At 50.3% G+C, this 14,490-nt stretch overlaps 2 protein-coding genes across 4 annotated transcripts in view; both read right to left on the bottom strand.

Annotated features, from left to right (window-relative positions):
* The window catches only part of LOC122440654 (cytochrome P450 4F6-like), a 31,139-nt gene extending 29,045 nt beyond the window's left edge, over positions 1-2,094 (bottom strand). Inside the window, exons 1-2 of one of the 3 annotated variants that reach the window (XM_043467169.1) lie at positions 1,993-2,094; positions 1,325-1,552 (exon numbers count right to left, since the gene is read on the bottom strand). In XM_043467169.1, coding sequence (XP_043323104.1) covers positions 1,325-1,522 — 198 coding nt within the window. In that variant the 5' untranslated portion in view covers positions 1,523-1,552; positions 1,993-2,094. Of the gene's footprint in view, positions 1-1,324; positions 1,809-1,992 lie in introns of those variants that run through there. The other 2 variants (XM_043467168.1, XM_043467170.1) reach the window with 2 other exon arrangements.
* An 11,230-nt stretch (positions 2,095-13,324) lies between these two features.
* Positions 13,325-14,490, bottom strand: part of LOC122440649 (cytochrome P450 4F22) — a 36,776-nt gene continuing 35,610 nt past the window's right edge. The window contains exon 13 of the mRNA XM_043467149.1: positions 13,325-14,422. Within this exon, the coding sequence (XP_043323084.1) occupies positions 14,245-14,422 (178 nt within the window). The 3' untranslated portion in view covers positions 13,325-14,244. The remainder of the gene's footprint in view (positions 14,423-14,490) is intronic.

Here is a 14,490-nt window from a genome sequence, read left to right as displayed (position 1 = left end):
ATTTCACATTCTAGCAAGGTAATACTCAAAATCCTTTAAGTTAGGTTTCAACAATACATGAACTGAGAACTTCCAAATGTACACGCTGGATTTAGAAAAGGCAGAGAAACCAGAGATCAGATTGCCAACATCAGCTGGATCATAGAAAAAGCAACAGGATTCCAGAAAAACATCTACTGCTGCTTCTACACTAAAGCCTTTGACTGTGTGGATCTCAGCTAACTGTATAAAATTCTTAAAGATATGGGAATACCAGACCACTTTACCTGTTTCCTGAGAAACCTGTGTGCAGGTCAAGAAGCAAAAGTTAGAACTGGACATGAACACAAGACTGGTTCAAAATTGGGAAAGGAGTACAACAAAGCTGTATATTATCACCCTGCTTTTTTAACTTACATGCAGAGTACATCATGAGAAATGCCAGGCTGAATGAATCACAAGCTGGAATCAAGACTGCCCGGAGAAATATCAGTAACCCCAGATTGGCAGAAAGCAAAGAGGAACTAAAGAGCCTCTTGATGAGGGTGAAAGAGGAGAGTGAAAAAACTGGCTTAAAACTCAACATTCAAAAAATTAAGATCATGAATTCTGGTCCCATCTCTTCATCGCAAAGAGACGTGGAAAAAATGGAAACAGTGACAGACTCTGTTTTCTTGGGCTCCCAAGTCACTGCAGATGATGACTGCAGTCATAAAATTAAAAGATACTTGCTCCTTGGAAGAAAAGCTATGACAAACCTAGACAGCATATTAAAAAGCAGAGACATCATGTATCATATATCATGTATAAACATGTATATTATCTAGGGTGAAACAGATCACCAGCCCAGGCTGGATGCTTGAGACAAGTGCTCGGGGCTGGTGCACTGGGAAGACCCAGAGGGATCAGGTGGAGAGGGAGGAGGGAGAGGGGATCGGGATGGGGAATACATGCAAATCCACGGCTGATTCATGTCGATGTATGGCAAAAACCACTACAATATTGTAAAGTAATTAGCCTCCAACTAATAAAAATAAATGGAAAAAAAAAAAAGCTCCCACATACAGCAAAGAAGACTGAAGATCCTGCATGCCACAACTAAGATCCAGTGAGTGAAATAAGTAAATTTAAAAAAGAAGAAGAAGAAGAAGGAAGGCATTGAAGCATAGGATAGACAAAGAAGAGAGGACTGGACCCAGTGGGTGGGAGGTGAGGCAAAAGGTTTCCCTTGCCACCATAGACCCCAGCCTAATCCCAGACTCCCAGCTCTCTAAGCCCCATTCCTGACCCTCAGGAAGTCTATCCACCCTGATCCCCCAGACCTATTCCTGCTGCTCACACTCACCTGGCCCAGGTGACCCCAAAACCAGCTCCGCTTGGGGGGCTGCGGGAAACATCGGAGGCGACAGCAATTGTCATAGAAGGTGTAGGTCCAGGCCAGGATGCGGGCCAGTAGCCAGGAGGCCCCGACCAGCAGCAGCAGCAGCCATGGGGAGGCTGCCACTGGTCCAAGTCCCAGCCAGGACAGGCTCAGCTCCAGCATCCTGTGGTCAGATGGGGTGGAGGGTGAATCCTGAGGATGAAGGAAGAGGCAGTGATGGTGAGCTGTGAGGCAGAGAAGGATAGAGGGAGAGGAGCAAGGGAGTGAGGGGGAGGGATGGGGAGTGCTGGGGACCGGCAAGAAGGGCTCAGAGACAGGCAGACAGGGGCTGGGAGAGGGGAGGGAGAAGCAGATAAATTCAGAGGAAGAGGGAGAGAGAAAGAGAGAAAAAGAAAGAAAGAAAAAGGCAGGGGAAGAAAGGGAAGGGAAATGAAAGGAAGAGAGAGAAGAGAGAAAGAAAGACAGATGAAGAACCGAATTAGTGGAAGGTTGCCAGGGGCTCCAGTTGCGAGGAAACCACCATCCCCGGGGAGCGGGTGTGCAACTCTCTCTCTGGAGCCACCCTGTCTAGGGCAGCACCCACTTCCTGCCCCAGGCCAGAACCCTCAGCCCCAGCAACACCAGCCCGGCACCTTCGGTCAGGAGCGGCTTGTCCCACACAACTTCCTCTCTCCTCCTTCTGGGAGGTCTCTCTCCCTCTGGCCCAACCTCTGAATGGCCGCAGAGAGGCTGGGCTAGGCTCACAGCCAGTCCCCGCCTGCCTCCTCCCCAACCTGGCGTCCGGCCCAAGATTTCAGACCGGAGGTGTCTGACCAGAGAGACCAGCTCAGGGTCACATGGCGCAGACCCTGAACTCTCAGGACTCAGTGCCTCCCGCGTGGCTTTGTTGGGGTGCGGGCAAAGGTGACTCTGGGCCCCCAAGTTTACAACCGCCCTTGCCCTTCCAAGGCTAGGGTGTGGCGCTCAAAGCAAGAATGCTCAGGTGCCAGGTGAGCAGGGCCTGGCCCAGCCTTGTCCCAAAACATCTCTGCAGCTCCTCTCCATGCGTGTGTCAGGAGGGCATCGTGAGTCATTTTTCAGCGCAGAATCAGGAAGCTCAGAGATCTGAAGCCTCTGCCCTTTGGGGCACACAGCCTGGCAGGAGATCAAGTCCTTCCTCCAGACAGCCCAGGGTGTGTGTTCAGCCATGACTGCAGGGAGCAGGAACAGAGAATCCAGCCTGACTGGGAATTACCCACCTTAGATTCAGAGGAAAAAAGACTCAGTCGGAAGAGAGCATCTGGAAGCATGAGGTGTAAGGCTTGCAAGGCACTCGTAGAGAGCAGGGTTCACACAGGGGAGGGCAGAGCAGGGAGATCCCGAGGGGGGAGCCTCACTCTCACAGTGGTTTGTGCCCACTCTCTCTGGGCTCCCCTGGTAGCTCAGACGGCAAAGACTCTGCCTGCAATGCAGGAGACCTAGGTTCGATGCCTGGGTCAGGAAGATCCCCTGGAGGTGGACATGGCAACCCACTCCAGTCTTCTTGCCTGGAGAATCCCATGGGCAGAGGAATCTGGCGGGCTACGGTCCTGGGGTTACAGAGTCGGACACAACTGAGTGACGAACACTTTCACTTTCTCTGGGCTCAGCCTTCCCTTCTGGGACATGGGATGTAAGCATTAAAGGGAACACAAATTCTTCCAGATCCCATTCCCAAATTTCCCTGTAAAGTGGTCTCAGCCCCCCATGAGCTCTCTTCATGGTTGGGCTAAAAGATGAGGGTGGGTTTGAAGGATGCAGCTGCTGGATGAAAGAAGTTCAGACAGACATTCTTCCTGTATCTCAGAAAGCTGGAGAGATGCCCAAATTTCTTCCACCACCTCTGCTACCCCCTACTTCTTCCGGGTCTACCTGATCCGGCTTCGGGTCCCTTCAGAAGGCTTCATCCAGCTTCAGGTGCCTGGTCCTTGTGTTTAGTCACTAAGTCATGTCCAACTCTTTGCGACCCCATGGACTTATGTAGCCAGCCAGGCCCTTCTGTCCATGGGATTCTCCAGGCAAGGATACTGGAATGGGTTGCCATGCCCTCCTCCGGGGGATCTTCCCAATGCAGGGATCGAACATGCATCTCCTACATTGGCAGGCAGATTCTTTACCACTGAGCCACCTGGGAAGCCTGGAGCCCCCAGCAAGTTTGGGTGCACTGTCCTAGACTCTTCTTCTCTGCTGAGGTGGATCCAGCCACTGACAGTTCCATCCAGAAAAGAGCCAGGAGCAGGGTGGGAGCAGGTAAGAAGCAGCAGGGCTAGCCAGAGAGGGGTGGGGAGAAGCAGGAAGAAAGAAGAGGAAACAGGGGTCCAGAGAGGTACAATAACTCTCTCCAACCACATAGAGAAGTAATTCAACAAGACAGCACTAGTGAAAGAGAATTTTGGCACATATTCGGAGCTCATCAACTGTTTAGGGAAGAAAGGGACCTTTATAGCTACGAGCTGTAAAACCTGGTCACCCAAAATGGGGTCCTCAGACCAGCAGCACTGGCAATAGCAGCAACATCTAGGAAATGCAGAACTTTGGGCCCTAACACACCAAGGTGATGGCCGCAAAATTTCTGCCATTGTCCCCAGTGAGAGGAGGAGTTATTTTGTCTTCTCCCTGAATCAGGCCTGACAGTGTTTAACTAACATTGTGTGGCCAGGTACCATGCCAGGTATGGGCCTTAGGCTGGTTTGGCAGCTTAAATTTACATTATGAGAGTTTTTTTAATGTATGTAATTTTACTTATTTATTATTTTTGGCTGTGCTGGGTCTTCACTGCTGCACAGGCTTCTGTCCAGCAGGGGATACTCTCTAGCTCTGGTGTGGGGCTTCTCCTGATGAGGCTCCCGGGCTCTAGACCAAAGGCTCAATAGTTGTGGTGCAGGGGCTTAGCTGCTCTGCAGCATGTGGGATCTTCCCAGACCAGGGATCAAACCCGTGTCTACTGCAATGGCAGGCATTCTTTACCACTGAGCCACCAGGGAAGCCCGACGTGCTGTTCTTGAAACACAGTCCCTTGGAACTCAGTCACCATGCTACAGAGACACCCAAGGTGGGTGGAGAAGCTCTGATCAGCAGCCTTGGATTATCTCCCAGCTGACAGCCAGTGTCACCTGCTGGCCACAAGAGGGAGCCATCTGTATGGTCCAACCAGCTGAGCCTCCAGATGATCACAGCCTTGGGTGACATCACAGTGTTCCCAGTTGACAAGCAGAATCATAAGAGAAAATAAAGTAGCCACTGTTTTAAGCCATGAAGACTTGGGGACTGATTATGGATGGACCTAGAGACTGTCATATCGAGTGAAGTAAATCAGATAGAGAAGGACAAATGTCGTACCACATCCCTTACATGTGGAATCTAAAAAGAGATGATGCAAATGAAACTACTTACAAAGCTGAAAGAGACTCGCAGACTTAGAGAATAAATTTATGGCTGCTGGCAGGAGGGATCAGTGAGGATGAGGGGGAGGGATAGTAAGGGAGTTTGGGATGGACACGTACACACTGCTATATTTAAAAGTGACGTGAAACTGAAAGTCACTCAGTCGTGTCTGACTCTTTGTGACCCCATGAACCATAGTCCATGGAATTCTCCAAGCCAGAATGCTGGAGTGGGTAGCCGTTCCCTTCTCCAGGGGATCTTCCCAACCCAGGGATCAAACCCAGGTCTCGCATTGCAGGTGGATTCTTTATACCAGCTGAGCCACAGATAACCAAATGGACCTACAGGAAACTGCTCAATGTTACGTGGAAGCCTGGATGTGAGGGGAGTTTGGGGGAGAATGGATACATGTAGATGCCTGACTGAATCCCTTAGCTGTCTATCTGAAACTATCACAACATTGTTAATCGGCTACACCCCAAAACAACATTTAAAGGTTATTGATTTAAAATAACTACAAAAAAGATTTGGGGGGTGTCCATTACCCAGTGACAGATCATTACTGTAGGATTGTACTTACCTAATCAGAATTGATGTTTTAACCAGATTCCAGGGATTCCTGTGCTTGTTAAAGTTTGATAGTCACTGCTTTAAGAGACCTGAGTCAGGCTCTGCAATATATGTCAGGAAACCATACCCCGTTTGTCTCTCACTTTTTTAATCTGTAAAATCAAGAGAAAAATCTGTCCTTGCCAGGCCTGGGTGGCTGTGCGTTCACTGAGTGTCTACTATGTTCCAGGCACAATTCTAGAGGCTAGGGTGTAGCTGTAAGCACAGCAGACATTGTCTCTTCTGTCAAGGACTCCTCTAAGGGGGGAGAAGGGCGATGATCAGATAAACGATCAAGAATTACCAGACAGTGACAGGGACACGAGGGCTTCCAGGAGGAGGTGACCTTTGAGTGGGACCCAAATGAAGAGGGGGAGTGGACTGCATGGTTAAAAGGGCCCCATAATCACAGAGTAGGCACAAGCAAGCCTGTCCTTGTCCTTTCAGTACCCACACTATGATGGCAGTTGCCAAGTCCTTGGGGGAGCCAGCTAATGTGAAAATTTTGGTCCAGCATTCTGTCCAGAAGCTAGGGTTAAAGACTGCTTCACCGTGTGGCCAAGAACTCAAAATCCAGCAGGCCTAGGGGCAGGATCCATCACCCGGCTTCCTGGATCAGATGGTAGGAGAATAAAGGGACCCAGCATGGGGGGACAGGAAGCTTCAGATGAGGACCTTCGGTTCTGTGCCTGAAGAGACTGGAGCATCTCCCATGGTTTCTCATCAAAGAACATCTCAGCTGCCAGATCAAACAAGCCTGGCTTATTGAATGTCCCCAAGCCAGTGTTGCAGAAAGGAGCCACTCTCCCTCTGTCCCTTTGCCAGAGGTCCTTCCACCCCCACCGAGAGCCAGGCAGTGGGCAAGCCTGTGCAAGACCAGCTGTGGTGGTTGCTTGGAATCACCAGCCCCTGGCACAGTCCATCACCCCTCTGAACCTCACTTTACACATCTGTTAAATGGATTGATGGAACCTCACAGAGAGTTGCAAGCATCCCATTAGACACAGGCAGAAAGAGTAGGAGAAAGTATGTTTCAAAACAGTTTGCAGGCGGCACAGTGATTAAGAATCCACCTGCCAATGCAGGAGATGCAGGAGGCATGTGTTCAATCCCTTGGTCTGGAAGATCTCCTGGGGAAGAAAATAGCAACCCACTCTGGTATTGTTGCCTGGAGAATTTGGTGGGCAGAAGGACCTGGCAGACTACGGTCCATGGGGTTGCTAAGAGTCAGACACAACTGAGCAAGTGAGCAAGCACAAAGGTGAGATTATAAACAAAACCTGTGAACGCATGTGCATGTATGCACGTTTGTATGTGCATTGAAAAAATCCAGAAGAATCCACACAACACAGTGGAACTGAGGGAAGTAAATTGGAGTCTCGAATGCATTTTCCCCCACATTGAGCTGCTAGAATGTTTATCACTAAAACACAATTTTCAAAAGAAATAAGGATTTAGCACAGTGAAAGGCACTTAGCTGGCCACACAAAACAGATGAGGAGCTTTTATTTGTTGTCATAATAAAGACACACCTCTCAGGAACCAGCCTGGAGTCTCTCTAGAACAAGCATGTGGGCTGCCTGCTGGCTGGCATTTCACCTCTCCTCTCTCACCTATTAGGAAAGAACAAGTTCCAGGCTCAGAAGAACTGACTGAGTTCAAGTCTCAGCTCTGCTACTCACTGGCTGTGTGACCTTGGGCAAGTCAATTGCCCTCTCTAATCTTCATGTCCTCCTCTGCAGATGAAGAGAGGATTTATATCTCCCAGGTGGTTCATTCCTCAACAACAAGCTGTACTTGCCCATCCACTCTATACCAGGAACAGGGCTGGGACCCAGCACAGATGAACAAGACAGACAAGGTCTCTGGATCACTGAGCTCACATCTAGTGGAGGAAGTCAACAGGAAATAAGACCAAGTTGGATGGTGGCAGAAATTAGGGAAATTAACAGAGTGAGATGCACTAGAAAGTGACCAAGAGCACTGCTCTGGACTGGGCAGTCAGGGAGGGCCTCCCTGAGGAGGTAGCTTTCAAGCAGAAACCTGAATGAAAGTGGGCCATGAATAAGAACCACCCCCTGAAGCCATACCAGGACTATAAAGATCTGGCACAGGGTGGGACACACATGTTCATTCTTGCTTCTGTCTTCAAATGGGCTAAGATAATCAGGGCTGGTGGGAACAGCGGGAACCAGCCATGCTGGAGACCCATAGTGGAGCTGATGCAATCTGACTCAACACTCCCAGCCCTGAAGCAGGTTTGAGATAAAAAACCAACAGGTCCCTGAGGCCACACGGTAGGCAGAACCAGATAGCAGAGCTGCCAGATTTCTGGCCCAGGTGGCAGATGATCAAATAAACTGGCTTGGGAGCCAGAAAGCCTGGACTAAAACTTTGGAAAAGTACAGAGAACACACACAGTTAGGAAAAACCACTAGGACGCATTATTGTTGACAATACAGTTATGAATAGTCTCCTTCCTCCCCACATCCCTCCTCCTCCCCTTCCCCCTCCTCCTCTTCATCATCTGCCCCGTCTGCTTACTGGGTGATGATTGTTCACAAAAACTAGCCTGACCATCAAGGAAATACCACAAGCCACAGGAGGGAGGCTTGGAGAAATGACCCTTGGGAAGTGTCGTGCTATAAAAAGAGATCATTTGTCCCCTTCTAACTCCCCAAGTAGTAAATTAAAGATAGCAGTAAACTCTTGCCACCCCTCCCCTTAAGAGATTATGATGATTTTATTTTGTCTGTCAGCTAGACTGGGGCAGTTGTCATGGCTGTTATTCAGTCACTAAGTCGTGTCTGACTCTTTGCGACCCCGTGGACTGCAGCACGCTAGTCCTGCATCACGCTAGTTCCCTGTTCCTCAGCATCTCCCAGGGCTTGCTCAGATTCAAGTCTATTGAGTCGGTGATGCCATCCAACCATCTCATCCTCTGTCACCCTCTTCTCCTCCTGCCTTTCCAGTCTTTCCCAGATGTAGGGTCTTTTCCAATGAGTCAGTTCTTTGCATCAGGTGGCCAAAGTATAGGACCCAGTTATTAAACACTTATCTAGGTGTTGCTGAGAAGATGGTCTTTTAAGTTTGCCAGGGAGCTAAAGTTTATTGTTTTAAGTTACTAAACTTCCTGGAGGTTTATTACACAATTAAAGTTAACAAACAGATATATTTCCCAACATGTTTACAGTCCTTAAAAAATAGTTATGTGTGCACAAATGTGCACAATGAAAATGCTCTTATATGCAGTTTTGTAAAACGAAAAAGAAATCACACTACACTGCGGGGCTGGTGGTTGGGGAGCAGGAACAGAGTGAAAATATTTCCCATGTAATACTTGGAGAGAAAGGAAGGGGGAGAGAGGAGATAAATAATGAGGTGCTTACAACAATGTTCCTGACACACAGTCAGCACCAAGCATGGTGTTTGCCGTTATTCCTCTTATTTTATGACAGAATGGGACATGAGTGCAAGGCAAGAGCTTTGGGTCCATCCAATACACACATCAGTGACCTACCAGCTGTTTACAACCTTCACCTCATTTACTCCCCGAGCCCTTATCAAGGAGGAGACTCCCAGAGGGGAGAAAGCACTGGGCTTGGGGTCAGACAGCACATGGTCGATGTCCACCTTTGCCTGATCTCCAGCTGTGTGACCTTGAACAAGTGACTTGCCTTCTCTGAGTCTCACTTCCTTCTTGGTACAAAGAGGCATAAGATTAGGTCTACAGATGGTAAAGACTCCACCTGCAGTGAGGGAGATCAGGGTTGGATTCCTGGATCAGGAAGATCCCCTGTTGAAGGGAATGGCAACCCACTCCAGAATCCTTGCCTAGAGAATCCCAAGGACAGAGGAGCCTGGTGGGCTACAGTCCATGGGGTCCCAAAGAGTCAGACACAACTGAGCAACTAACACTCACATGGGAATTGGAGAAGCAAACCCATATATGTGTCTTAATTTGGGCTCTCCAGAATTTAACACTGATGTAAAGATTCAAGTGAAAATTTTTTATTTGGAAGTGACCTTGAGACAAAAATTCAACTGTAAGTTGTTTCTTTGGGAGGTGATTCTAGAAAATGCCAGTAAGACAATGGGGAAGTGAGGCAGAAAAGAGAAGCCAGCAGGTAAAGGATGCTTTATCAAGGAAGCTTACACTATGAGTTCCTGGGGCACAGTCCCTCTGGGAGACAGCAGAGAACATGTACCCCCCCCCCCTCCAGTCCTTCCTTAGGGCTGCTTCCAAAGGCATTATTTCTCCAGAATGTCCTGCCTGAGGGAAGTTTGGACAGTAGCTCCTGTGATAAGCCCAGCCTGATGTGAACAGTTGCAGTCATTCCCAACACACCCATCCACACACATGCACACATGGGTGCAAGCACCCACAATCTCACACAGCACACAATCACACACTGTGCACACATTTTGACTCTTACACACGTACACACACTCACATACTTGCACACAGTCACATGGATGCTCGCATAGTCACTCAAATGCGCCCTAACATACCAAGTCACACACGACCTCGCGTGCACTCACGCTCACACACTAAACTGGTGGAGACTGGACGCCTTAGAGCCTGTTGTTCCCGAACCGTCCAGCAGAGGGAGCCTCCGACACACTCAGGAGAGGAAAGAGATCTAAAAGCAACTAGTGGACAGCACCAGGCCTTAAGAATCTCACACACGGGTGCACCTGCGTCTCAGGGACCTGGTCTCTTTCCCCTCCTCCTTGTCTCTTTCATTCACCATCCACAGCCCGGAGCGGAAAGTCAATCTGCATTAATTACAAGGATGATGAGCCTGTAAAATCCACACGATAAGAGAGAACGGAGCAGCAGAGAGGGGCAGTCCTGCGCCAAAGCCCACTGCTAGGAGGGGGCAGAGCTGGGGTTTGAACCCACACCTCTTGCCTCCCAAGGCCAAGTTATCTTTGCCGGCGGATGACAAGGTTGCAAGCGAAAGGGTGGGGCGAAAGATGTCGCTGCGATATTTAGGGAATGATGTGTGCCTGGAGACCCTCAGCCTGAACAAGGATGTGGAAGACGGAGCACCATCAAAGCCGAGTGACCGCTGCAAGGCCGGGAATCCCAAGTTCCCCGCTTAGACTGCGAGGAGCCTCTGACACGGGATTCCGATCAACGACCCCACTTTACGCCACCTGAGGGCGCCCCAGGATCTGCTTGCCAGGTTTGCCTCCGCTCCTCCATGCCCCCAACCCCACCCCATTCCCTAGCACACTCCTTTCCAGGCAAAGAGGGGCTAGAGACCCCGCTAGGACCAGGAGCCCGAAGCATAGGGTAGAAAACGACTCCGGGCCCCCTCTAAGGTCCCAAGGACATCGTTGTATGATTCGGGGCGAGTCATTTCATTCTGGGGAACTCAAGTTTCCACCTCCGTGAAACGAGATTGTGCGTATGTGCTCTGCTACTAAATTGCCTGCGACTCTTTTGTGATCCCATGGATTGTAATCAGCCAGGCTCCTCTGTCCATGAAATTTCCCAGGCAAGAATACTGGAGTGGGTTGCCGGTTCCTCCTCTAGGGGAATCTTTCCGACCCAGGGATCCAACCCGCGTCTCCTGCTTGGCAGGCCGATTCTTTACCACTGAGCCACCTAGGAAGCCCAAAAAGAGAGAGAGTAAAAGTACCCTTGAGAATTAAGTGAAAATATCTGGGAAGGGCACACAAGAAGTATTCAGTCGATTTATACCTCATTATTAATTTGGAGACACTGGAGGCTTGGTCCTTGAGCCCCTCCTTCCTGTACTCACAAGCTCACAGTGTGTACACGGGCACACACACACACCAAGGGATCCCTCCTCGCCCTGAGGCTTTTTAAACAACATCTAAACACTGAGCCTCCCCAGATGTACATCACCAGCCCTGGACTCGTCCAGATTTAGAACCCATCTATCCAACAGCCAGGTTGCCTTCTCCAACTACCCCGGCCCAAACAAACATGCTGATCTCAAACCACCTCCCTCATTTGCCCCCCCCCCGAAAAAAAAATCACCACACTCCATTTGGGATTCTCCATCTCAATTGATAGCATTTCCATCTTTCCAGGTGCTCAGACCCAAACCTGGTCTTCCCTCGTAGCTCAGTTGGTAAAGAATCCACCTGCAATGCAGGAATACACCTGCAATGCAGGAGACCTGGGTTCGATTCCTGGGTCTGGAAGATCCCTTGGAGAAGGAAATGGCAACCCACTCCAGTAGTCTTGCCTCGAAAATTCCATGGACAGAGGATCCTGGTGGGCTACAGTGCATGGGGTCACAGAGAGTCGGACACAACTTGGTGACTAAACCACCACAGACCCAAACCTGGTGTTGTCCCATTCTCCCAAACCCCACATTCCATTTATCTGCAGACCTGCCAGTATGACCATCATGAAACAATCATTTCTCATCATAATCCAACCACCACTAGTCGCCTCTACAGCCCCCAGCTTGGGCAGAGCCCCCATCATCTCACCACCCCACCTCACCCCCTCCCAGAACCAATCCGATTTCCTTCATCCCATCCTCGCCACAGTCTCTATTCAACATAGCAACCCGCAACTGTCAGATAACATTTTTTTTAATATTTGTTTATTTACTTGGCTGCTCCAGGTCTTAGTTGCAGCATGTGGAATCTTCAAACTTCTGTTTTCTGGCATGCAGAATCTCTAGTTGCAACCTGTGAACTCTTCGTTGTGGCACATGCTATCTAGTTCCCTGACCAGGAATCAAACCTGTGTCCCTGCATTAGGAGCATGGAGCAGTCTTAGCCACTAGACCACCATGGAAGTCCCTGTAAGACAAACCTTGTCCCTCTTTTGCTCAGAACCCTCCACGGCTCCCAATTTCTGTCACAGTGAAACTCAAAATCCATACAGTGACCTCCAAGGTTGTGTGAATTTACTTATTTATTTGCTTGTTTATCAACTGTCTTCTGTTTCCCCCACTACCACCACCACCAAAATGTCAGTGATGCAAGGACTCAAACACTCCCTGGCTCACAGCAGATGCTCAAAAAAATATGCGATGAATTAACATGATTATTGTAGTCACTGTCATCGTCCCACCTCTACAGGAGGTGGTGCAGTAGTAAAGAATCTGCTTGCCAGTGCAGGAGGCACAAGAGACTTGGGTTCAATCCCCGGGTCAGGAAGATCCCCTGGAGTAGGAAATGGCAACCCGCTCCAGTATTCTGGAGAATCCCATGGAGAGGGGAGTCTGGTCGGCTCCAGTCCATGGGGTTCCAAAGTGTCAGACACAACTGAAGCAACTTAGCGCGCGTGCACAAATACACACACATCTTCTGCATAAAACCTGTACTGTGACATGGCCCAAAGACCCTGCACTGTTGGGCCCTGCCCACCCTTCCTCCATTCCAGCCCCACTCCCCAGATCCAGCCACCCTACTCCCTTTGTGAGTTCCATGAGCACACCACACTCTCCCACCCCAGGACATTTGCAGATGCTGTTCTTGCTTCCTGGAATGCACTTCACTCCCCTCTCGACATTCAACTTCTACTCCAGCTTCAGCATCAGAGTAGCTCTCCTTGAGCCACCCTCCATCCCCTGCTATGCTTGGCCAGCACCAAAGCCTCTCTTTTGCAGCACTTGTCACAGGTTGTAAATACAGTTACCCATGGAATTATTTGTCCAACACATGTCCTCCATCCTCCTGAGAGCAGGGATTTGCCTGGTGGTGTGCTACCAGCCCAGTGCCATTGGACACTTACTAAGCAGTATGTTGAAATAACGGGCTTCCCAGGTGGCACTAATGGTAAAGAACGCATCTGCCAATGCAGGGGACAAAAGGGTTTTGATCCCTGGATTGGGAAGATCCCCTGGAGGAGGGCATGGCAATCCACTCCGGTTATTTTTGTCTGGAGAATCCCATGAACAAAGGAGCCTGGCGGGCTACAATCCATAGGGTCGCAAAGAGTCGGACACCACTGAAGAAACTTACACACATGCACATGTTGAAATAAACGAATGCACAAACTGTCCCCAAAAGCCCAAGTTTATGTCCGAAGACAAATGGCTTCCCAGCCTCCTAGCCCACAACTTCCCAGCTGTCCAGGACCCCTCAATTCCTTGCTGGAATCCAGGTGTAAGGATCTGATCTGGCAAGGGAGTGGGTGATGGGAGCTGTCTGCATCCTTTGCTTATATTCTACAAAATTCAGGACACTTGCCAAAGGGGTTTTGAGCAAGGGAAGAAGGAAGGGGCTTGAGAGGGAGAGTCTGGGCTTACAAGTCAACAACAAACATCCTGGGCTTGAGAGGGAGAGTCTGGGTTTACAAGTCAACAACAAACTTCCTGGGCCCTGGGATGCAGGCTCTGGAGTTCATCCATGTGAGCTGGGGGCCTCAAGAAGGTGATGTTCGAGTTCAGGGTTCTGATCTCAGGCTCCAGTTTTCAAGTCTTCAATTTAAAAGCCAGCCGAGGTCTGAGGTAGACTGAGCTTGTAGCCTAGAGGCCTAAGGTATCTATCCTTGGTCCTCGGAAGGTTCAGTAGGCGGGGCCTGAACGTCGGAATTCGAGAGATGCTGGGGAGGGGCCTGAGCCCAAGGAAACGTGGCCAATCCAGGTCCCTCAAACAAGAGGGCGGCAACTGGCCCTCAAGGGGGCGGGATCTCGACCTCAAGGGGCGGGATCAGACCCTTCAGAGGCAGAACCTTGCCTTGAGTGGGTGTGACCTGCACCATCAGGCTGCTTAACGGGAGGAGTCCGGTCCCCCAGTAGCTGAGCCTGACTTCCGGGGGCGTGGTCTATGCCCTCAGGCTCTTGGGGGTGGGGCCTGGGCCCTCGGGGGCGGGACCTAGGCCTCTCTGGGCGGGGCTTGGGCCCCCGGGATCAGCAGGGGTGCGCCGACCTTCAGGCCCGCGGAGGCAGCGGCTCCACCTTGAGCCAGATGCCGTTTTCCGTGCGCAGAATGAGCTCGGGCTTCCGCCGCACCTTGCGCGTTCGGTCCACGCTCAGGCGGAAGCGCAGCAGCGTTAGCGCCACGGCCACGCGCATCTCAGCCATGGCGAAGCTCTGTCCGATGCAGTTCCTGGTGGAAGGAGGACAGGGGGCTCAGGCTCAGCCGCTGTGTGAGCGGGGTCCCCGGGATGGGGTGAA

This window comes from Cervus canadensis, chromosome 4, assembly GCF_019320065.1.
Source record: "Cervus canadensis isolate Bull #8, Minnesota chromosome 4, ASM1932006v1, whole genome shotgun sequence".
In the NCBI taxonomy this organism is placed as follows: Eukaryota; Metazoa; Chordata; class Mammalia; order Artiodactyla; family Cervidae; genus Cervus; species Cervus canadensis.
This window is presented reverse-complemented; position numbering and strand designations above follow the sequence as displayed.